The sequence below is a fragment of the Bison bison genome, unplaced genomic scaffold, assembly GCF_000754665.1.
Source record: "Bison bison bison isolate TAMUID 2011002044 unplaced genomic scaffold, Bison_UMD1.0 scf7180017862278, whole genome shotgun sequence".
Classification (NCBI taxonomy): domain Eukaryota; kingdom Metazoa; phylum Chordata; class Mammalia; order Artiodactyla; family Bovidae; genus Bison; species Bison bison.
Genome location: NW_011492850.1, coordinates 559,759 through 584,269, shown reverse-complemented (window position 1 = coordinate 584,269; position 24,511 = coordinate 559,759). Strand labels below are relative to the sequence as shown.

The following is a 24,511-nucleotide window of genomic DNA, read 5'->3' as shown; positions in this document are numbered from 1 at the left end:
AATTGGGTTTCCTGCATTGCAGGCAGATTCTTTACCAACTAAGCTATGAGGGAAGCCCCTTATGGCAGAAAGTGAAGAACTAAAGAGCCTCTTGATGAAGGTGAAAGAGGAGACGGAAAAAGTTGGTTTAAAATTCAACATTCAAAAAACAAAGATCATGGCATCAGGTCCCATCACTTCATGCAAATAGATGGGGAAACAATGGAAAGTCACAGACTATTTTTGGGGCTCCAAAATCACTGCAGATGGTGACTGCAGCCATGAAATTAAGACGCTTGCTCCTTAGAAGAAAAGCTATGACCAACCTAGACAGCATATTAAAAAGCAGAGACATTACTTTGCCAACAAATGTCCATCTAGTCAAAGCTATGGTTTTTCCAGTAGTCATGTATGGATGTGAGAGTTGGACTATAAAGAAAGCTGAGCACTAAAGAACTGATGCTTTTAACTGTGGTGTTAGAGAAGACTCTTGAGTCCATTGGACTGCAAGGAGATCAGACCAGTCAATCCTAAAGGAAATGAGTCCTGAATACTCATTGGAAGGACTGATGCTGAAGCTGAAACTCCAATCCTTTGGCCACCTGATGCGAAGAACTGACTCATTAGAAAAGACTCTGATGCTGGGAAAGACTGAAGGCAGGAGGCGAAGGGGACGACAGAGGATGGGATGGTTGGATGGCGTTACCGGCTCGATGGACATTCGTTTGAGCAAGCTCTGGGAGTTGGTGATGGACAGGGAGGTCTGGTGTGCTGCAGTCTATGGGTCAAAGAGTCAGACACAACTGAGTGACTGAACTACTACTACTTGGAGAAAGAAAAAAAGACTAGTGCTAGGCTATATGGGATTCAGAATGAAAAGAAAAGGTTTTCTCTCTCAGCAAATTATGACATCATGAGTTAAATCATTGCAAAGTAGGGATGAAGAATGGAAAATAAAAACTGCAATGTCTGTTGAGCTTGACATGTAATTTTTTATTTTGTGATAAAAATGCTTCCATATAAATTTTGTCATAACTACTTTTAGAATGAAACTTTGAAAATTAAAAACAAATTGTGCATTTTCCTTACCATGAATAGTTAGGAATATGCAGTCATTTTATTGGTTATTGGGTTTCTCATACAAACAGATATCATATCACTTTTAAGAGAAATGTACACAAGTAAGAAGCCACAGTACCAAACAGTTACGAGTGGGAGCCTCTGGGCATATACACTTGTCCTCTCAGTCACCGTACATTCAGTATATTAGTTAAGGCCAAAATCCCCAAACCACTTGCCAATGGAATATTACACCTTTGGTTCTCTTTTATGCAAGAATTATGAACTAGCAAACTTAATAATGATGAGAGAATGGACTTGTGCATTATAGCTGATTGCTTACATAAAATCTTTAACTCTCACTCTCTCTTTCCCTCAAACCTTTCTCTCCCTTACCAACATGTAAATCAGAAAATGATGCTTAATACAAAAGAAACAAACAAATAAAAAATATATCCCCAAAGGCAGACAGAACATGACTCAAAGGAAGAATTTATAAAGATAAAACAAGAATGTGAGGGGCAAAGAGGGTGACATAGACCTGTCATAAAAGATGTTTCCCATACAAACTTAAGTCTCCACTTCAGAACCCAGTTGAGAAAGTCATTCCTCATCTTATTTTCTCTTTTACTCAATACAACTCACAGGTTCTTCACAATCTAAGTGACTGATAAATGCTTGAAAGGCAGTGTCTTCTTCCTTATCACTGAAGCCTGTTGTTTGTAATGGCAGCTTTCATATTTACTTCTGCAAAACCCAAAGGATCCCAAGAGGAGCAAGCAAGTTAGGCCCACAATGTGCTTACAGACGGAGGAGGCTATAAGGGATCAAGCTGCTAGATCAGAGCTGACACTGTGAAGAAGAGGGGCCGGAATGGGATGACAGAGAAGTGTAAGTGTGGTGAGGTCCACAGTGGTCCATGGAGATGCGTCCTCCCCATCTGTGAATCAGCGAATAGGTCCAAGGATAAGGAATCACCATTCAGAATGACAAAATGCTTCACACTATGAAAGGGGTTGGTAGAGTTGCCACATGAGAGAATACAATACAGAATGAAAAAATAATCTGCTTGTATCAGGGAAAAATGAATTATATTTTAGTTCAGTGAACTTGGACAGGACTAGAAAAACTCTTTGTAGACTTCCATGCTAACAGACACATAAGGTTTCCATATGAAGCCACAGACAGATAAATCTGGTAAATGGGAAGAACTCAGGCAAGGCAGTAAGGAAAACTATCATTGAAGCCAACACAGAGTGGGCAGACCACCTATTAATATCTACAAGATGCTCCCAGAAGAACTGATTTTCCATTGTCATGATATCATAGCACCAGGCAGAAGGGACAGTGTGGAGACAGAACCAGTTGTTAGCTAACTCAGGGAGAAGAGGAAGAAAACTACTTTTCTCCTCTTTCTAGTGTTGGATAGAATGCATGTCCTTGATAGAGGGTCAAAAGAGTTACCAAGACCACAAATACAGGAAGCAGACGTGGGTGAGATGCAATCATACTCTGAACATGAAGATGACAATACAGTAAGTCTATTCTTGTCCATTATCATCTAGAAGGTGACTCTATGAGAGGAAAATATCCCTGATAAGTGTCTATGTTAGTTGCCTAATGGGGAATCTCATGACCACCTGAAATAAAAGGAACTGGGAGCAAAAAATAGCAAAGGCTACCTCATAATTCCTCCCTTTCCAACCTTCTTATAAGACTGGCTTTGGCCACAGAAACTAGGCCACCATTCTAGTTCCCACCGTTGAACACAGAAAACCCAGGTGTTCAGTGAGGACCTACTGGGTGCACAAGTAATCAGACCACGAAGTGTGGCAGGAAGATAGGTGAAAGGGGCCTGGGATCAGAAGGAATGTCAGGAAGTAGAGACTGCGACCACCTGACCAGGGGAAGATGACCGTCATGGGGGTTGGGGAGGAGGCCCTTGAGCAGACTAAAGTTCAGTTCTAAATGGCAAGGGAATGTCGTTTGAAGGCTCAATAACTACAACAATCTCCATCTGCTGGATGTGTGAGTGAAGCAGGCCAAGGGTTCTAACACCTCTAACAACGTGTTTGATGCTGGCAGTCAACAGAATGCTTGGCAGGGACTGGTTAGTGGGTATTCACTTCTTGCCTGAGTTAGCGTATCTCTTGGATCTCTTGGTCATTCCAACATTCCAAACCTTGGTCTGTTTGGGTTTTGCTTTTTTAAAGGGGTCATATTAGCTACACCGCCAAGGATAAAACCTTCACACTTACTAGGCGGACACATGGAAAAAAAGAAGATGCTTACTCTTCTTCCTGGTAAGGTTTGTAGGAACCCAGCATGTAGGCAAGAGAATTTAGGCGCAGCTTCTTGAAAGGGGTCCTGGTCCCCTAAATGGGTTCAAAGAAAAATATTTTGCTCCCCTTCTTCTTTTAGGAATGATATGTAGGAGAAAGGACTATGTCCATTTTCTAAAGAAACATACTTGAAAAGTGTCTGCTGAGACCATAAAGGTAAACCCTGTGAGGTTCCTGGGGACACTGGGAAAACAGGAGGGAAAAGGGAGGCTGCAGGTGCCTCCAGCACAGGCATGATTCAAAGCACAAAGGTTCTGCCCTGGAACAGGCAGGTGGGGTTCCAGCCACAGAGAGGTGCACAATTAAAGCACCAAATGAAGTCAAAAGAATTTTCCAAGGATGAGAACAGGAGACAGGTCACATCTGGCAGAATTCCAGGGCACAACTCCCAGCAGGAATCGACCGCAGAATCTTCTCATGGATATGGCAGAAGCCCCCAAGGCTGAAAAATGCACTCCAGGCTGCAAGAATGTCTACAACAGGCATCCATCTAATTCTCTGTATTGAAGAGAGGAAATGTGGTCCCAAGTCTTGTATTTATCTTGTAGTTCAGTGAACTTGGGGACTTGACGGGCAAGAGATTACAAGGAGCCTTGTCCCATCCATGTTCCCCAAACCCTGCAGATGCTCAGTGAAGCTAATTAACTTGCTTCTTCAGGTTATCTACAAGATAAGAGCCTCTCCTCTCTCCTGCCTCCAGAAGCTGGTTCCAGAGATTTCTTCATTTCTTTCCCGGATGACCTTCATTTGTTCCTCAGCAGCATTTACAAGAGGAGTCTGTGTCTAGGCTGGAGGCAGACTCTTTCATGCATAGACCTGCATGTTGCTGCGTGGTGGCTCAGACATGTGTGTCCCAGGTCCCCGCTGACCTCCTCCAGCACCCCCAGGAGTGGGGCTGGTGGTCACATCTGACCAGTCAGAAGCAGAGTGGGGTGATGAACTTGACCACTGGTCAGGAGACTCTGGGGACGGTGTCAGGTAGGGATGCTCACCCTGGAGGTGACCACTGTGACTGGGCGTTCTCTCAGCAGCGTTGGAGGAAGCATAGCTATGCTGTGATGGGGGTGTGGGATACTTGCCCACGGAGGCTGGGAAGGCGTGATAGGCTGGGAGAATGGTCTGAGCAACCTGCCCATCCTGCTGGGGCATCATGGCAGTGGGAAAAGCCATACTGGGCAAGCGAGCCATTTCTGGAATCTGATACATGGTGGGCAGGGTGCCTGCAACAGCTGGAGGGCAGTTGGACGGAGGCTGGGCAGCCCCAGTTGGTTGGGCAATGCTGCCTTTGGGGATTAGCTGGAAAGTCACAATGGGGGGCAAGGGCTCTCGTGGGGTGGTTAAATGCTTCCCTTCAGGCGGCCTGCTCTGGGGAGCTATGCCAGGGTGGGTGCCCTCAGCTGGAGCCAGGACCATACCGAACATCTCGTTGTACTGGCTCTCATTCATCTCCACGCGGTTCATCCAGTCGGCCGGGACAGTGACTGAATGCAGCCTACCCAAGCTCCCTGCGGTGCTGCTGCCCGGGGGCACAATGTGGCGGTGAGACAGCAGCTGGCTCACGGAGGGAAGCACAGTGTTGGCCCCATGAGCCAAGGGCTGCATCTCATGAAGGTTAGAGAAAGACAGTGCATGCTGTGCATGGACTGGGGCAGTGGGGGCGGCAGTGGCCAGCATGGGGTTGGGGGAGGCCTGTAAGATTCCGGGGGATGTGATCATTGGAGAGGAGGTGGTGTCAGAAACATATGTGTGCGGAGATTCTAGGGAATCGACGGGGGACAGAGTCACTGAGCTCTCGGACAGCTGGCCCTTGTCACTCAGAGACTTCTTCCTCCTGTTCCCCTTGGCATCCTTGGCCTCCTTGGCAAGGTTAGGGAGGCTAGTGGGCACGGTACTCTTGGTGTTAGGCCGTCTAGACTTCTTGCCCATTGGGGTATGCTTCAAACTGAGAAAAGGCCTGTTGGGCCCACAGATGACGGGTGAGAGCGCAGAAGTCAGCACTGTGCCGGGAGGGCTGGGGGTCACGTTGTACTCGTCCAGCAGGCGCACGATGTCATGGTGCATGCGGTCCCGGGCCACGTCCCGGGGAAGGCGATCCATGTGGTCTGTGATGTCCCGATTGGCAAAATGGTCTAACAGGATCTTGGCTGCTTCATAGCTCCCCTCCCGGGCAGCAAGAAACAGGGGTGTCTCCTCCTACAGAAAAAAAAAGAAAGAAAAAGCCCATGCAGAGTGCGTTTTAATAACACTCCTGAGAATACAGCCATGTTTCTCAATCTTTTTGTTATCACTCCTTTAGACATTTTTTCCTAACTGCCTTCCCACATGAAATTTTAATACCACAGATAAAAAGTGTGCATCTACCTATGTACTGAATGGCTATCTGTAATTTATACATAAAGAAAAATTATTTTACTTCTCCCCAAGAGCCAGCTTTGCCCTACTGAGGGCTATGTCTTCTTAGTGGGGAAAGTGTGAAATAAAGCATGTGCCTGAGCCATAAATTCACCTGCAAGAGCACTGAGCTTATCAAAATAGGGCTCTAAAAGGAGTATCAGAAATAAAGGTATGAAGGAAGAACCTAAAGCATGTAGAGAACTGAGAAAAATAAAGGAAAGTGAAAGACAAAACATCTGAGACAAAGAACAAAATAATGGAAAAGAGGAAATGAACAAGAGAAGGTAAGGTGAGCAAGAGAGGGAAGCATGACACAGAAGTCAGAGGAAGCAGGAAAACATCATGGAGCCCAAGAACGGGGCAGGGGTGGAGGACGTGGAGCATCAGGAAAACAAATAAGAACAAACAAGTGAAAAGAAAGGAAGTGTGTGTGTGAATAGAACAAAGACCAGGAGAAAGGGAAACGTCAAAGAAGAGAAAGGCAGAAAAGGTTACCAAAGTTATCAAAGAAGAGCCTGGTGCAGACTGAGCAGGCTAAGGGTCAACCCTGACATCTCACTGGATAAGCCCAGTGCAAGCACTCAGGCACTCTGGACCCATTTCTGGCCTAATCTGCTTCCATCTTTGTCTATCCTTATCACCGAGCAGCTACAGGAGAAAAGGAATGGCCTCACACATAACCCGAGGCACTGCTGTACCTGCCCCCCAGCTCAGAGCCCAGACTGTGTACCTTGTTGTCCTGCATGTCTCGGTTGGCCCCATTTTTCAATAGCAAAAGGGTTGCCTCCACATTATTCACAGCAGCTGCCCAGTGAAGGGCAGATTTTCCTGCAGGAAAAAACATTTTTATAAGCAGACAGAGTAAGAGGTCATGTCCTACCTCTCCCATCGGGAAGTGTTATGACTTGTACAAGGAAACCTTGAACTTCTCAGACAACAGCTGGAAGCCAGTTTTCTCTGGGGGCCCACAGGAAAAACCAAAAATTATCTTCATTTTCCCCTATTCTAGAAACACTTTGGTACAGGCTGCCTAGCTTTCAGAAGACCTCTAAGTAAAAGGATCATCTGTCTATGGTACCACATCCTTCGTGTGGCAAAATCTAGCCTGTCACATGCTGAAGACAATAACCTGCTTATTTATTACATGCCAGGATATATAGTTAGAATATCTCACCACCCTACCCCTTCCATGAAGTCAGCTCTCATATCCTCATAACAAGAGTGGTATACCCGGGAACCTATGCAGGAAAACTCGCATAGACCTGCTCTTAGATCCAAGAACTCTCACTAAAAATCCATTCCCAACTTCATCTATGGACTTCGCACTGTCTCAGATCTCTGAACTCAATATTGCAAAAGGAAGAAGGAATGAATGAACGAATCTTCAGTGGATTCGGATCTGAGACAGCTCTTTAAGGATCTTGCAATAATTCTTTCCTTAGAGGCCTGCTTTGCAGGTAGGAGTCTGAATCCCTGCTTCTCATCCCTACCATGGTCATCCACTGCATTCACATCTGCTTGGCAGTTGATCAGTTCTGCCACCATTCCCTCCACTGCCAGGCGGGCAGCCAGGATCAGGGGTGTAGTGCCATCATTCATCCTTGCGTCTAGATCAGTTACTCGGTTGCGGATCAGTATCTAGAATATGAGAAAGTACAGAAAAGAGAGTCAGCTTCATACAAAAAAATAATGAAGCTAAGACAAGACAGACATAAGAGCATCAGAGTTGAGGCTATACTGTAAGTTCCTAGAGGGCAGGGAATGTTTTGCTATCTTCGTGTCCAGGTTCTCCTAGGGTCAGTCAACTAATATCTGTTGAATGAATGAATAAAGGAATAGGATGAATGAATATACAAACAAACAGGTACCCAAGCTCTACAATGGCTTTGTAAATTAATGTACTTCTGCTTTCTAAAGAAGAAAGAGGGAATGTGGAAAAATACCACAACCTCAATTGTGGTGTACAAGTTAAGATGATATAGAATACTTTCAATTTCCTCTCAAGGCTAAAATAATAGGGCATCAGGTGTGCACTGTGAACTCATGTCAGGAAAACCACCAATGAGCAGCTGGAAGTCCATATAGTCAGATAAATCTAGAGGGAGAGGCTGACAGATACTAGTCAGAGGCAGGTGTCATGCACCTGATCTTTTCATTTGGGAGGTGTTTTGCCTCCTCAAAAACAAAACAAACACACAAAAAACAAAGCACTGATGAACAATCAGAAGACTGGTGTTATCTGCTTTACTATGAGCTGGCTGTATATGGTCAGCTCTGTCTGCCTGCTTCCCTTTCCTGCTTCCTATCCAGCAAGCATGACTTTATCATCTGCCTTATCCTCTCAAAGAATCACTGAACAAATGTAATGGGTTATTACATGTCTTAATGAAGGGAAAATATTCTAGATTCATTAGGTATCAACTCTTTACATGATCTTTACCTGGAAGACACCTTGGGCATCAGCAGCCACTGCAGCATGGAGAGGGCAGCGGCCCATGTTGTCCTGGGCATTGGCATCTGCACCTGCATCCAGGAGACGCTTGGCAGCATCTGCCCTTGAGTACCGGGCTGCAAGATGCAGGGCCATCTCACCCGTCCTGTCTGTCTGTGCTTGGAGGCTGGCACCCTGGTAGACTAGGTCCGTGATGATGTTGGCGGAAGAGTCCTCTGCATCTTCATCTTCATCACTCATGTCTGAGCTGCCTCCTCGGAGAGAAGCCAGCATCAGTGGGGTGCACCCATCTGGAGGAAAGGGAAATTCCAAATAGTATTTAAGGAGGGGAAGGACATTCATGTTCACTTAACCCTATTGCTGGAAGAGCTCAATTTGAAGAAAATTATTCTTTTCGGAAAAAACCCTGTGCTTCTTGTGATAAGTGGCAATTGATTTTTCCTTGATAGTATCCTTTCTGTAAAGAGGAGCTAGTCTCTAAGTTAAACAAGCTTTTCTGTTCAAGTTTCTAAGTGCTATGCTTTTTTTAAATTGGACAACATTTTAAAATATCCAGTATTAATAAACTATATACACTAAGGTATGAATTAAACAAATTCTCTATTCCTCTGCTTTGGGATATTATTTTTTTACCCCACTAAAATCTATCCCAAATAATCAGCCTTTTTGTTGCTGAACATGCATTATGTGATGGCTTCCCTGGTGGTTCAATGGTAAAGAATCTGCCTGCAATGCAGGAGAGGTGGGTTTGATCCCTCAGTCAGGAAGATCCCCTGGAGGAGGGCATGGCAACTTACTCCAGTATTCTTGCCTGGAGAATTCCATGGACAGAGGAGCCTGGCAGCCTACAGACCATGGGGTCGCAAAGAGGCAGACACAACTGAAGCAACTTAGCATGTATGCATGCAGAAGGTGAAACAAAATGAAATCCTGCCTCTTTTCTCATACAAATTCATAATTTCTGCAAGCCTGTTTTCCTTAGACATTCATTTCCTCAAGCTGATTTCCAGTCTGATTTCCTCGATCATTGAGTGGGGCAAACACAGGGGTAAGGTAGAACCAGGGGGTGGGCATGGCGCAGTGCAGAGAGAAGGCTCGCAGGCACTAACCTGGACCGCGGACGTTCACATCCAGCACGTCCACCTCCTGCTCTGCCTGTGGAGGGGTGAGAGCCAGCGATGGTGTCCTACGGATGTCTGCAGCTTCCAGGTGCTGCTGTGTCCATGGACGCCGATCGATGGGGTCATCTTCTTCTGAGAGCAAAGCCTCATCTTCAGCCTGAAAGAAGAGGACAACTCTCCTGATCACTCTGGCACGCCCCCAGGATCTCTCCCAATTCTTTGACTGACTAACTTCTAGCTACCCTTCAAGTAGAGAGCAGACTTTAATTCCTCTTATTGGTCCTAAAGAACACACGCTGCTCACTCTCCTTAACTAAGCATTGTGTTAGGTACTTACACAGCATTGCATGGCAGTTCCCAATGCTACCTGAAAGGCTCCTCAGGACAGGGAGCAAGCCTTGTTCAAGGTTGCCTCCCTGTCCCCTGTATCCACCCCAGTGCCCAGCACAGAGCCAGCATTCAGCAAGTATTTGCTGAATAATTATTATACTTTTAAAAGCAGCTGACCTTTATGGAATATTCAGTATGTGATAGAAAATAGGTAAGGCAATTCACCCGTATTGAAGGAATCATTATTATTTTCCCTATCTTACAAAGTAGGGATAAGTAAATATAAAGAGGTTAAATAATGTGCCAGAGTTTGGGACTTGAATCCAGTCCTGACTGTAGTAATTTTCTTAACCATCATGCCTGTTTTCCTCAAGCATTTATTCAGAATATCCATGGGATACATGCATACCCCAGCCACGTACGTCTATGGGTGAATGGTCTCCTTTTTCATGTCAGACTCAGCCCAATGTACCTCTTACTGCTATATGGCTTTTGTTTCCAGGGATCAAGATTTAAAGCCTCCAAACTCAGTGATCACTGGCTTTCCTCCACTAACTCACTCCACCTTCCCTTGAAGTATCCAGAGAGAACAAGGGAGAGATCTGGCCATGAAAGAAACTGGTGTTTACACACAATAGTCCTTATTCAAATACCATCAACCTGACATTTGAGGAAGGAAGCATGTTTGTTTTATTATTTTTAAAGAGTTCTTTCTGAAAAACTTACATAGTAACCCAAGGCCATCAATGACCTAAATAGTCCTGATTTTTGAAACAACCTAGGATAGCCAAGGCCTGGGCAACATGTACAGACTACCATCCTTCTCTCCCATTCATGATACTCTAGATACTGAAGGACAAAAATGTGAAATATGAGCAGACAACGGCTAATAACGGTGCTTCTACCACGGCCAGCTTACCTTGGCTTTCTTAGGCTGCGGCCCTTCATCATCGACCCAGTGTTCACTTGTTCCAGAACCAATTAGGTTCGCCTCTGAGACTTGCACTGAAAGATTTCTGACATGACAGAATCATGAAGGTATAAAATAAGAGCAGGGTTATATCATAAAAGAACATAGAAATTTTCATAATTTTTCTGCCATCACACACTCTCATGGCTACAGTCAGACTTTCAGGGGCCTTGACCTGGGGGAAAAATGGGCAATATTACATCCCATTGTCTGAGTAAATATCAGTTCCTTTCCCACTAAGCAAGAGCTTAAGACAAAGGCGTGTCTCATCACAGAAGCTGAGCATCCCTGTGATAAAATGTACAGAACTGAAGCATCCAGACTCTTATTTTATAGCCACAAGCAGGCATTCAGTATCACGGTCAAGTATAGTAGCACGGCATGGCCAGAGCTCTGAATTTAAAATCATGATTCAACAAGATCTGATTTTCCACTTATCCGTACTTGTTATTACTGTGAATAGTAGCTTATTGACAAACTCTTACTTGAGTCCCACAGCATCCTGGCCCACTGGCTCACGACGTTTGTGGTTGCTGGAGTCACGGCGAAGGGTGAAACCTTCAGGCAGCCAGAGGGAGCCATGCTTGCGCTTTCGTTTTGCCATGATAACCCCCAGCAGGATAATAAACAAGATAATGACAACGGCAACAGCAAGCAGATAGAGAAGCTGAGTGCGTTTTGGGGTCAGAGATTCACCTGAAAGTGCAGAGAGATAGGGAAAGTGATGAATAAAACATCCACCTCTCAATATTCCCACTAAACTCCTTCAGAGAACAACTTTGAGCTCACTAGCCCTGAGGAACAGAGTGCTGCACACTGGAAGCTGTGCCCCGTTCTCTCTGCCTGCAAGTGACACTCCTCAGCACACTTTCCCCTTAATTTTAGAGCTACTCACTGACGACAGACACAAGTGGGTACGACAGGGTCCCCTGGATGGCGTGAGAAGCCAGAAGAGCTGCGGCTGCGTCTGTGTTCTTAAAGCACTGGTCTGAGTCTTGAACACACTGGCGGTTGTCAATCTCCAGAAATACCTGAGAGCTGAGGGGAGCCAAGGAGAAATGGCAAGAAAATGTCAACCCAGGAATCTGAGGTAGACCCGCTTCCTCACCCTCAGCCTCGGGCTCTCTACCTCTGGGATGCTGTCTCCAGGAAGATCCCGGAAATTAAGATCTGGTTTACATCCTAAACACTAATTCTCACTTAGGGTGGGCTACAGTCCATGAGGTCACAAAGAGTCGGACACGACTGAGTGACTAACCCTTTCATGTCCTTGGTTTGGCTGCATCTAAGTGTTCTGACTTTTAGGCAACATAAGACAAATTGAGAAAATGGGGTGAAGTTGCCTTTGGTGGGCTGCTTCTACCCCTTCCCCCTTCCGGTGTACTCAACGGTACATACAGCTACTCTAAAAACACACCCCTGCCTTTTGCTTTTTGTTCCTTACTCTCCTTTCTCTCTGCATCTGTACTCGAGCTAGCTAGCCAGCTGAACCTTGTGCGATACCAAAAAATCCTGAGTGTGGATGACATAATATATGCAGAACATCACCCTTGTCAAAGAGACAGAAATGAAGCGCCTTGAAAAGAAGCCCAGGATTAATACAAAGAGGAGTCATCACTAGAAGGATTTACGCCAACTCTGGCAAATGGTTAGAGATTCTAGCACATGAGGAGCCCGTTCTGACACCCTGCCACTTGACTTGCTTCAGCCCACTTTTCAGGATTCCAAGATCAAGGCAAACCTTTAGCACTAACCGTAAAGACTGGGATTACAGGCTTGGGTTACTCGGTTGACTGTTTTGTTTTCTGACCTTTCATCTTTATAGGTCCAGTTGCAGTTATGATATTTGTGTATCAAAGTGCTCAGCCTGATAAAATTAAGCTTTGAGAAGTCCAGAAACTAAACACCTACCCAGCCACTTCCTGTTCTTCATCTCCAGGAAGGGACCTGCGTGTCAGTCTCTGCTTCTTCATGGCAGCTGACTTCCCACCATAATAGGGGTAGACCATGAGTTCCCCCTGGGCATCCCGTTTGATGCGGAGGTTGGTGTGGAGCAGGGTGCCCAGTGCCCGCAAGAATCTGCGGGCATCCTGGAGCAGCTGTTCAGGTGGCATCAGCACCACGATGACCAGGGTGCCCTCTGCCAGGTTTTCTGGCCGGTCAGCAGCACAGTCCAGCCCATCCCAGCCACACTCCTCACTGTTGCAACCCTGGTCACAATGGTTGTCTTCGTAGTGGTCTGCACAGTATTTGTCATATCTAGGCAGAGGGAGGCAGAGAATATGGTAAGATCACAGTGGAACTCTATTTGTTTTCCACTTGGAACTAATGTGGATTTTCCTACCCATCTTCTACGACTCAGATTAGATCCTGAATGTCCTCTGAAGCCTTCTTGGACTCTCTGTGCCTGACTTCTTAGAGTATATACAGTCTACACACCTTAGCATCTCAGTGAGTGCTCTCTGAATGAGAAACGAAACTACTCACTAAACTCATGGGCCCCTAGGCAGCTTGTCATCATGTTAAATCAGATTTGTAAACAAATCTGAAACAAAAATCTACCTGGTTCATGTTTCCTTTATTTTTATATCCATTGCCTCTGGGTTTCCAGCAGTAAAACAAGACTCTAGAGAGCGCTTCCAGAAACTGGAAAGTAACCCCATACCAAAGAGATGCTGTACAGTTGATCTTTGGCCCATTTGATATGGCCCATTTCTTCTCTAATCAAGACTGAATCTTCACTGTGGAAGGTAGGTGGCAAGAAGGGTGTCCCACACAGGATACCAGATCTAATTTGTACAGCATCTTTCAAACATTGGGAAATGGAAATTGACTCCCAAAGCCTGTTGATGCAAAAATCGTTGGATTTCCACTCTCCCCTTCTCCCTCCTCACTCCCATCCCTTGATGGTTACACCACCCAGTCCAACTTGCCACTCTAGCTCAGTGAGGAGATCAGGAGTCAGGAGGAGCTATATCTGCTCTGGCAAGTTCTTGAACCTCCCAAGTCTCCCTTCCCTGATCTGTTAAAGGCCATTAACAACACCTATGCCTCACAAGGTTGTTGAGAATTAATCAGGGTTGAACCAAATGGGATGACTAAATGGAAAGCTATTATGTAACCCACAAAGCCCCCTATAATTGCAGCAGTGAAGACCAGGAGGGTTAGGCTGACTAATCTAGCAGATGCTTCCCGATGAATCTGGAGGGGAAACCCAGTCTTAGGGAAAGACACGGGATGAACAGAGATGGGTACAGACCTTTGCAACCATGCTGCAGGCAGATTATGTGAGAGGCTGCCTGACAGTGGGTAACACTTCCAAAAGTCACTTCCCCTGGGAACCTGTGGCAGCAGCAGGCGAGGAAGCAGAGACAGGCAGAGAGTGGCTGTGCAGTGAGCGTTTCTGCCCCTCGGTCAGCAAGGGAGAGCACAGGGTAGTGTGTGATGGGGCAGGATGGCACCAGGAAGAAGAGGGCAACTGGTGCCAGTCCAGAGGCAGAGGCGGCTTGGGCCGAAGCACTGGAGCGGTTAGCAGCAAAAGAACAAGAGACCGAGGTGTGTTAGTGACAGCACTGCCCCTCAGTTCTGGGGACCCTGGGCGCTTACTTGCATGTCTTGCTACTCTTCTGGCATTCAAAGTTGTCAAACAGGCACTCGGCCGTGTTGCACAGCTCGTCGCACTGGTTGTTGATGTACTCCCAGCAGGGCAGCGGGGAGGAGCAATTGGCCCAGGGGTCCTCCATGGTGAGGGAACAGTCCCCCCCATCCCACTGGCAGGCATGGCTGTTGCACACGTCATCACAGATGCCGTCCCGAGCTTTGTCGGCACAATACTGGCTCAGGCAGGTGGCAGGAGGGGTGCTGGTGGGGGCGGTGTAGAGTTCACAGTGGCTGCCCTGGAACGGCGGGGCACACTGGCACGAGTAGTAAGGAGGCTGGCGCTGAGGGTAGCAGCTCCCCCCGTGCTGGCAGGGGCTACTGGCGCAGCCCGAGTCGCAGTCCTGGGGGTTGGGGCAGAAGCAGCGGGGGCCCGAGGCCGTGTGCACACACTGCTCCCCTCTCCTGCACTTCACCTGTCCGCAGCTGCTCTGGCACCGCGCCCCAGAGAAGCCCTGTGGGAATCAGTGAACAAATGAGGATGGCAGGTGACTCGTGAGGGCAGGGCCCATTCTCCCTCGGGCCCCCTCACCGCCACACCTCTAGGGAGGTAAAGACTAGACTCTTGGCTAAGATGCCTCCAGGTAGCTTCCTGGACCGAGTTCTAGGAAGAGACTTCTTCAAGTCAACTTTTTTACTCTAAGAGCTTGCTTCTAGAAATGAAGTCCAGAGTTCACATTAGGATAAGGTGACCCCAAACCTATTAGCACCTTTCCAAATCATCAGTAGATCACTCATACAGTGACTTTACAGGGGAAAAAACTCACTTCAGAGGATTAGATGTCTAAAAGACTTTCCTATGTCATCTCGTTCTTGAACGTCTCCCTCAGTCCAGGCCAAGGTTACTGGACAGGTTTCCTTTTGATATCCCTCTGCTCATCTGTTAGGAAGCTTTTAGCCTCTGGCAGGAGCAAAAGTGTTTGCACAGCAAATGGCTAACGTTAAGACTTCCTTCTAGTTGAAGAAGAATCTGTTCCCAAATAACTGCTGTCGAGGGATGTGAGCAGAGTAGCATTTCCAAAAACTCTATCCCAGTCTGGGCAGCAAGACTACCCTCCAGGACAAGACCCAGAAGCCAAATACACTAGCCCTGTTCCCAAGGGAATATCCACTGCCCTTAGTGCCTCTGAGGATTGACAGTCACAGACCAGGGAGCTCACTGTTTCTGGGAGTATTTTAATAGTTCTAAATGGAAAACGGAAGCACTTTCTCCTAAAGAGGCTAACATTAAGAAACGCCCCCACCAAGAAAGCTCCCCACAGAGCTCGGAAATGCCAGGTTTCCTCTCGGCCCTGTCTCAGGCTATATGGAATTCAGTAGGCACTGTGGCACTCACCGGGGGACAACGACAGATGAAACCATCGGGCATGTTGCTGGCCACAGCACAAGTGCCTCCGTTCAGGCAAGGCATCTGGGGACACACGTCGACGAACGTTTCACAGTGACGACCTCAGAGTAGAAAATGAAAGGGGGTTTTAAAAGTGAAAGCAGTAACTCAGGTTATTGAACAGGATACTACTGGGATGTGAGCTAGTCAAAGGATTAGAGAGGGAGCAAGAGGTGTGAGAATTGAGTTCTAAGCCTAAGGGGACATGAGAGGATGAGGAAGGCACATGCTAGATCCCAACATCCTTGGCCCATCACTCACTCAGGACAGTTCCCTCATCTGTCTTGTCTACAGTAATAAGTGCAGATGGCACACGACTGAACCGACTCACAAAACAAGATGTGTACAAAAAATGACTAACCCCTCAAAAAAAAAAAGAAAAAGAAAATGACACCTAAGCTTTTTTTGAAGGCACTTTAGCTTTCATAAGTCAAAAACATTTAGCAAAAATCCACTGCATTTTGTTAACACTGTCTACTTGATAAGACAGGCTACACCAGGCCAATACATCTAAAACAGTGATTAACATATACACGCTACTATAGATAAAACCGATAACTACTAAGAACCTACTGTATGGCACAAGGAACTTAACTCATAGTCTGCGATGACCTACATGGGGAAATAATCTAAAATAGAGTGGATTGATAAATGTGTATAACTGACTCACTTTGCTGTACAGCAGAAAGTAACACAACATTGTAAACCAACTATACTGTAATAAAAATTAAAAGGAAAAACTTTTGGGACAGGGGGACACATGTACACCCGTGGCTAATTCATGTTAATGAATGGCAAAAACCACCACAATATTGTAAAGTAATTAGCCTCCAATTAAAATAAATTAATTTTTAAAAATGTTGATTTGCAGTTTATATTGAATTTTCATCAGTGACATCTGTTTTCAATAATGTCCAGCCTTTCTGTAACCTTATTGGCATTGTTTTAAAACACAGCTTATGTTAGGGTTACCTGCACAGCTGTGTTAGTAGAAACTAACACAACATTACAAAGCAATTATATTCCAATAAAAATTTAAAACAATCATACAAAAAAACCCTCAGCTTAATATTCCCACCATAACTATGATTGAGAGTCAAAGGATTTTTTAATTCACAGGTGTGGAAAATGTAGAAACACCACTTCTGGCTACGGGACCCCAATTCAAGGTGGCCTCCACTCCTTTCGCCTATTTCCCTCTTTCTTCGTAGGGCTCCTCAGCATTTCCAGATAAAGAAGCCTCAGAGGTAATGAAAGGAACAGGAGGCAGTTGTCTGCTAGTTTTCAAGCAGATCATGACCAGCATGAGACGACAGATTGTTCATACTCTTTCTGTCCAGGGTTGCCTCAAACGTGTGATGTTCATATTGGATTGTTTCTCTTTTGATGCTGTACCTAGGTGTTTTCCATATTTCAAAATCCACCTCCCCCCCTTTTTTAAAATAAAATTCCAAAGTTCTTAAAGGTAATATATCTTTAAAATTGGAAGGGGGGGATGTCTGGATATAATAAGCCCAGAATGTAGCAGAGTTCAACTTTCCAGATTGCTAGTAAGTAGACTAATGCAGACTCTCATCTGACTTCCAAAGAATACTTCTACAGCAAAAAATGTGAACTGACCCCAGGAGTGCAAGACAGATTTCCGGGTAACTGATGGTACTGCCAAATTTAGATATAAACAGCTATTTTAGCCCCCCAAAGTCACCAAGTTGCCCTTCTCCAGTAATAATTAGTAACTGTCTATGATAAAACCCCTATTCTGAGGCAGGACTCACTCATCTTTGTAATCTGTGATGAACACAGCCAAGTCTTAGCGTGCAGGCCCTGCTTGTGACCTCTGAAGTTTTCCTGTTCATACCCTCATCAGTTGATTTTTGGTTAAACAGCCCAATTTGGATCTATTCCCTTTAAGTGTCCAAGAAGACCCTAAACTTCTTTGGATCCCAGAAGGTAGAAAGGTCACTATGGCAGCGACAACCCAATCACTCAAGTCGCTACATGCCACAGGAGGCAGGGTGACAAAACCAGAGTTAGATGTAAGGTTCCTGAACGTGAGATGTTATTTTGCTCAGATGAAATGAGTTCCAGAGATGGATGGTGGTGATGGTAGCATAACAATGTGAATATCCTCAATACCATTGAACTGTATACTTAAAAAAGGTAAAGATGGTAAACTTTATCTGTATTTTACCTCAATTTAAAACGTTACTTTGCTCAACTACTCCCAACATTCTATTTCTTTTTTTTCATATTTCTGCTACAATATGATGTAATTAATATATAACAAAAGAGATAGCATCTCTCTCAGGAAACACAAACATCTGTGGAGCGCAGGCCTAGGAAAAAGTTGGGCTCTTGAATTAAGCTGATCTAGATTTTCACCCTTGCAGCTCTGAGGGCAGCCTGGATTGCATACAGCTCACCAACGACTACCTGTGGCCCTCCCTGGTGGCTCAGATGGTAAAGTCTGCCTGCAATGCAAGAGACACGGGTTTGATCCCTGGGTCAGGAAGATCCCCCGGAGAAGGAAATGGCAACCCACTCCAGTATTCTTGCTTGGAGAATCCCATAGACAGAGGAGCCAGGCGGGCTATAGTCCATGGGCCAGAAGAGCGTCCCTTGGGGCTGGGATGTGTCATGCAGGGCCTAGTTTCCTCAGTGGAACCCCCACCCCACCTCGAGGCAGAGTGGCTGGGGCAGCTGGAAAGGTGCTCAGCTCACCAGTGAAGGTGCTGCGGCAGACGCACAGGTAGTCGTTGGTGAGCTGTATGCAGTCCAGGCTGCCCTCAGAGCTGCAGGGGTTGGACAGGCACTCGTTGATGTCCCCCTCACAGCGTTCTCCAGCAAAGCCTGGCAAGCAGCGACAACTGTAGCCCCCAATCCTGTCTACACACTGGCCACCATTAAGGCAGTGGGGACCCCTGGCACAGTCGTCAACGTTCTCTTCACAAAGCAGGCCTGGAGGAGAGAGAGGAGGGAGAGAAAATTATGACAGTTCTTGGAACACTGCCTTCCAGGAAGGGAAAACCAGCCCTGGTGGCATTTCCACAATTAGTCAGGCTGGAACCATTCCGGTCAGGCAGGGCCTAACACACGCTTGACCCAGGATTGTGCCCATTCTCTTGGACACCAGTAAGCAAAGGATGTACTCAGGGCTTCTCATGTTCTCCCCACACAACCCAGTGATGAAGCAATCCCTTAGGGCATAGCTAGTATTATTTTTCCACTTGAAAGGTAAGGAAATTGGAACTCAAGAGAGATTTGGTAACTTTTCATTAATTTATTCATTTTGATTTAAAATATAAAAACAGTTAAAAAGAATATAACCATAAATAAATAGACTACAAGTAATCACTGGTAAGAATTGGAAGTAAATTTTGAATCACACAAATGACTTTTTCTGTAAAATAATGTAAGTGCACAAATATCTTTTATCAAAAAAATAGAAGGGAAATATCCTATTGAGAGCTCAAAGGTTATGCCATTTAAAACAGAACTCATTTAATGTGCTATATATGTAAAAGAGCCATCAAGTATGAACATCTGTACATATTTTTGAGGAAGAAATAAAAGAAATCAATGACTATTCTATAAGTGATTTCATGATTAATTCAAAAAATTACAGAAGAAAGAAAAACAGTACTGTATTCTTACCACTTGTAATAGCAAGACTATTTGAAAGAAAAGAAAAATGTTTAAAAAAAAAAGGCCTCAGTTTCAATAGCAATAGCAAAAGATAAAATATCTAAGAATAATCTTAAGAAATGTACTACACCTACATGAAGAATTTAAAGTAGACCTAAAAGACACAAAAGGAAACTTGAATAAACAGAAAGACACAATGGGTTGGTTAGGAAGACTCCTCATTCTAAAGATGTCAGTCTTCTTTATACAAATTCGTAAATTTAATGTGACCTCAATAAAAATATTAACAGGATTTTTAACGGATAATATTACCTCTAGAAGTAATTAAAATTAACCTCTACTTCTCTTTCAAGTACTGAGCAGAAAAAACTCTCCTTTAATGGAACAAATCTTCAAGTATTTAAAGGCTTTCTCCTTAGTTTTGTCTTCCCTGTTAATCTCACTGCTCAATAACGAGCCTACTACTGGGGCACTTTTCCATTCTAATTTAGCCAACTCTGAACTCAAGAAGGAAACCCAAAATTCACTGACCCAAAGCTTTAAGACAGTATAAATATTTCTCTAACATTCTATTCTCTTTGATGAGAATCAATTTTCCACCATTGTGGATGGCTTTTTCTTTTGACGTGCTGCTCAGAACAGGCACCATAGAACTACATCTCTTCTAAAAAATAATACTCCAAGCTCTTTCCAGGAGACTGTTTGCAGGCAGGGGAATGCCCCTGGTGGAATGATGGCTCCACCATCCACCATCTAGGGTTGTACCTCATTAGGTCTTATTGTAATTCTTAGTTCATTCTTGGACCATCAACCTTTTCCCCTTGGGCTTACAAAAATAGGCAAATGTTTTCATTTCATTCATTTTCCCACTTTATGGAGGCAAGACTTGGAAGTTTAGAAAAATACGTGAGCTGGTAAATACAAATAATTTATTCAAGAGGCTACTGGTTGTTTTCCCTTGAAGCACCAAGAGATCTTGCTAGCCAGATTAACTTTGCTGCAACATTATGTCATTTGCACATTCTGTGTTTCATGGGTTTCAACAACAACCAGACAGAATTGAGAACAGGCGTCAGAACACCAGAGCTTGGCAAGAGAGCAATGAAATGGCTTGAATCTCTAAGATTCAGAATACTGCTGAATCTTGTTTTAAAAATCCCTTCACGAGACTAAAAATGCATTTACAACTTAGAGAATGCCCTGGATGGAAGACAGGTAAGGCTGATTTCATACCCCGAGTGCCTGGTGGGCAGGAGCACTTGAAGTGGTTCACAAGGTCGATACAGGTGCCCCCATTCTGGCATGGCTGGTTCTGGCACTCATCCACTTCATACTCGCAGTTGACACCCTGATATCCAGGGACACACTGCCAAGAGCAAAGCAAAAAGAACAAGAAATGTTGGACTATTGTTGGACGCATATCATAGGAGCAAATGAAATAGGGTAAGTTACTGTGACCCTTTTCTGCCAAACCCCACCCGGCTCTTGTACGCTCTTCTGGTATCATCACACTCCCTACTCACTGTCTCATGCAGGGTCAACTCACAGCTCACTGGCATTTATCACTTCTAGCCAAAAAAGCCACTTGAAAAGGAAGGCAAGGACTGAATATTCTGAGGGATATCTCAAATGATGCCTGTGCAAAAGCCATCCGTCCCTTCTGTGTGCAGGTCTTCCCATCTTTAAAACATTCATTCCTTTGTATGTGATGGGGATCTGGTGGCTCACAGAAATGGTACATGGGGATGGTAGTAAAGGTAACACATGTATTTACTGACCCCCATGTTCAGGAAACTACACATTTATGTGTGAGAAACTGGCTGACGCAGGGGTGGGGCACCAAGAGGCGGGCAAGCTAGCTGTGCTAGATGTCGGCGTTCTAGGACTTTCAGGGCTGATCAAGGAAGAAAACACTGACCAGGAAGTGGCTCTATTTGGGCAATGCTTTGAGTCCCTCACAGCAAAATTACTGTAATTGATTGCTATATGCTTCCCGGTATAGCTATCGAATTTTATAAGTACGAAATGCCACCTTCTGGTTTAAAACTATGCAACATCTCCTTTCTTTTTTTTAATGCCATTTTTGGTGAACCTATAAAGCAACAGCAGCAGTTACAAAATGTTGTCTGAGTACTTTTGAGAGCTCAAAACAAAGATCTGTGTATAGGCTGAACAAAAAGATGTTCAATTAATAGTAAAAACTGCATATGAATAACTTTAACATCTTTCATTGGACTTTTCATGCAAACCTTAATAGAGATGTGACTCAGAGAGAGATAAAAAAGGATAAGAAGAGGAGGGCAGATGAACTCAGAGGGAAGAGGGTAACAGAGGGGGCCTACATGTTGGGTGATAAGACTCAGCAGCCAGGCCAGAGTCTCTGGGTCACAGAGCTCTGAAGGGCAGCACTGGCTTGGTATCTCCACATCCTGGGCTCATCTGACCTATGGCTAGCAATGCAGGTGCAGTTTTGCAGAACATATAAAGCAGGTGGGCCCTAAGTGAATAAATTCTACTTCTTAGGGCTATGTTTAAAACAATGGTACCGGTGGCTTTCGAACTAAAAATAAGAAACAGGGACCAATACACTGAAGCCATCTTTGGCTCATGTATGAGAAGAAGAGTTTTTCTCGCTGTTGCTTGGTAGCCTAAACTGGTATCAAATTCATGTCTCTGGTATTTTGTCAACATCTTGATCTAATCATTATCAGCCCAGACATTAAGAAGACAATGATGTTGTTGCTATTGTTGTTCAGTTGCTAAGTCGTGTCTGACTCTGTGACCCCGTGGACTGCAGCATGCAGAAGACAATGATACGTCCCTTAAAAGATACATACACCCTCAAATATATATGTGTAACAGTATGATGCTACACAGAACAGGCTGGGTAACATTTTTTTGAGAGAATTATTAGTCGATTGACCAATGAGTGTTTACAAAGATGACATGGGTCAAAGGGCCACTCCTCAAAGTGGCTTCTCCTATCTCAACTGCTTATTCAGGGAAGTACCAGGGGCCACTGGGCTGGGTAGGCTGGGAAATGCACCCTGGCAGAGTATGTTAGCTCTGGATTCTGGAAGCAAACCTGTGGAAGTAAGACAGTTCCAGACTTCTGTGAAAATAGATTACCAGAGCTCTTGTAACTTAATGCACAGGGGACTGAAAGAAACAGTGACTAGAAAACAATGTAATCATGACTGGTAAGAAGAAAAGAAATCTATAAACTGTGAAAACCAGACACATGCAGCTAAACTCAATATGCCCATGTTTGTAAGAGGAGGGCCATCTTCTGGAAGGTCTCTGACTTTGCCTGCTCCGCTCACTCACCTCACATCTGTATCCACCAATGAAGTCCCGGCAGGTGGCGCCGTGCTGGCAGGGATTGGACGAGCACTCATCAAGCTGGTCCTCACAGTAGCTCCCGGTGTAGCCCAGGGGGCACTGGCAGTGATGCGAGTTGCCCGCACTGATACAGACGCCTGAGTGCTGGCACAAGCGGTCAACGGGCACCCCTGGGAAACCCAGTGGACGAAGGAACATCACGGAACAGCACACAACACGTCAGGGTCAGGTGAACTAATCTAAGTTGGTTGACACATCATATTTTATTCTTGTCTAGTTCACAACCCTCAGGATCTGTTTTATGTTAAAAATAAATAAGTGCTGCATGTATGTGGAATTTATAAAGATGGTACTGATGAGCCTATCTGCAGGGCAGCAGTGGAGATGCAGACATAGAGAACAGGCTTATGGACCCAGAGCCAGGGGCACTGGGGAAGGAGAGGGTGGGACAAATGGAGACAGAGCGTGGAAACACAAACACTACTATGTGTAAACCAGGTAGCCAGTGGGAATTTGCTGTATGACTCGGGAACTCAAAACGGGGCTTTGTGGCAACCTAGAATTGTGGGATGAGGTGGGACGTGGCAGAGAGGTTCAAGAGGGAGGGGGCATATGTATACTTATGGCTGACTCATGTTGCTGTGTGGCAGAAACCAATACAGTACTGTAAAGCAATCATCCTTCAATTAAAAATGAATACGTTAAAAAAATAAGCAAGTGCTGAAAGTGGAACATGCCTTCCTTCCACGTCAAGTACATTCCTTTTTGGAATCTCTAACTTGCTCTCCTGCCCTTCGCCTTCCATTTCAGACCCTTTCTCCAGAGTCTTGCCCATTCATTCCCGTCTGCCCTTCCCTCTCCTCCCACAATAACAACTCTTGCCCTACAGTGCTGCTCGTTAGTCAGCACTTCATGGACTGACCCTTGAGTCTTGGGGGGCAGAGCTCACCTCTGTGGGAGGCCGCCACCTCACAGGAGACACTGGGAACATCGCAGTAAGCACCAGCCCATCCAGACGGACACAGGCACCGCGACTCTGCTTTATCCTGAATGCAAGTACCTTTGTTTTTACATGGAGACCGACTACAGAGGTTCACCAGGGTCTGAAACAGAGGCAGACACATATATCAGCATTCAGACACCAGGAATGAAAAAAAGTTACACTGCACTTGAAGAACTCAAAGGAAAGCACACTAATTAATAAAAAAAAAGGAGCCCTCACCCAAGCCTTAAACTTAGATTCACTGTCCCCAGATAAGCTAATCATTTTATACAGTCTAATTCTTTTAGCTCTGCTCTTCAAAAATTCTTACCAGATAAGTTTAAGAATTTGAGGCATTTAATTGGTTAAGTTATTCCCTACATCACGCTTATGTCTAGAAACATGGCTACCCGGTAGGGCTAGAAAGAGAGTTAAAGCTGTCAGATAGGTCCACAGCTTCTGTGTGCTACTCCTGAGTGAGAAATCACATGGGCTTGATCAAATCTGTCTGTGGTGAATATAAGTTCAGGATTTAAAGGCTTAAAGCCTGTTAATAAACCTAAAACTGTCCAAAAGCTTACTTTTTTACTGTTAGTAAAAAATAAAAACTTTTTTATTGAAGTACAGTTGATTTATAATGCTGTGCTAATCTCTATTGCACAGCAAAGTTACTCAGTTCTAAACATACAGACACTCTTTTTTTAATAATCTTTTCTATTATGGCTTATCACAGGATGCTGACTACAGCCGCCCGTGCTACACAGTAGGACCCTGCTGCTCACCCACCCCTGCATGTTGACAGCACCACTAGCAGCACTATTCACAACAGCCGAGACACAGAGACAACCTAA

The 24,511-nt window shown here is 45.0% G+C and overlaps 1 protein-coding gene across 1 annotated transcript in view; it reads right to left on the bottom strand.

The window, feature by feature from the left end:
* Nucleotides 1-951: 951 nt before the first annotated feature.
* The window catches only part of NOTCH2 (notch 2), a 175,669-nt gene continuing 152,109 nt past the window's right edge, over nt 952-24,511 (bottom strand). The window contains exons 21-35 of the mRNA XM_010832827.1: nt 23,628-23,781; nt 22,664-22,848; nt 20,570-20,702; nt 18,413-18,649; nt 15,641-15,753; nt 14,254-14,759; nt 12,559-12,906; nt 11,543-11,685; nt 11,133-11,343; nt 10,597-10,693; nt 9,336-9,504; nt 8,215-8,516; nt 7,265-7,412; nt 6,505-6,602; nt 952-5,573 (exon numbers count right to left, since the gene is read on the bottom strand). Coding sequence (XP_010831129.1) covers nt 4,185-5,573; nt 6,505-6,602; nt 7,265-7,412; nt 8,215-8,516; nt 9,336-9,504; nt 10,597-10,693; nt 11,133-11,343; nt 11,543-11,685; nt 12,559-12,906; nt 14,254-14,759; nt 15,641-15,753; nt 18,413-18,649; nt 20,570-20,702; nt 22,664-22,848; nt 23,628-23,781 — 4,233 coding nt within the window. The 3' untranslated portion in view covers nt 952-4,184. The remainder of the gene's footprint in view (nt 5,574-6,504; nt 6,603-7,264; nt 7,413-8,214; nt 8,517-9,335; nt 9,505-10,596; nt 10,694-11,132; nt 11,344-11,542; nt 11,686-12,558; nt 12,907-14,253; nt 14,760-15,640; nt 15,754-18,412; nt 18,650-20,569; nt 20,703-22,663; nt 22,849-23,627; nt 23,782-24,511) is intronic.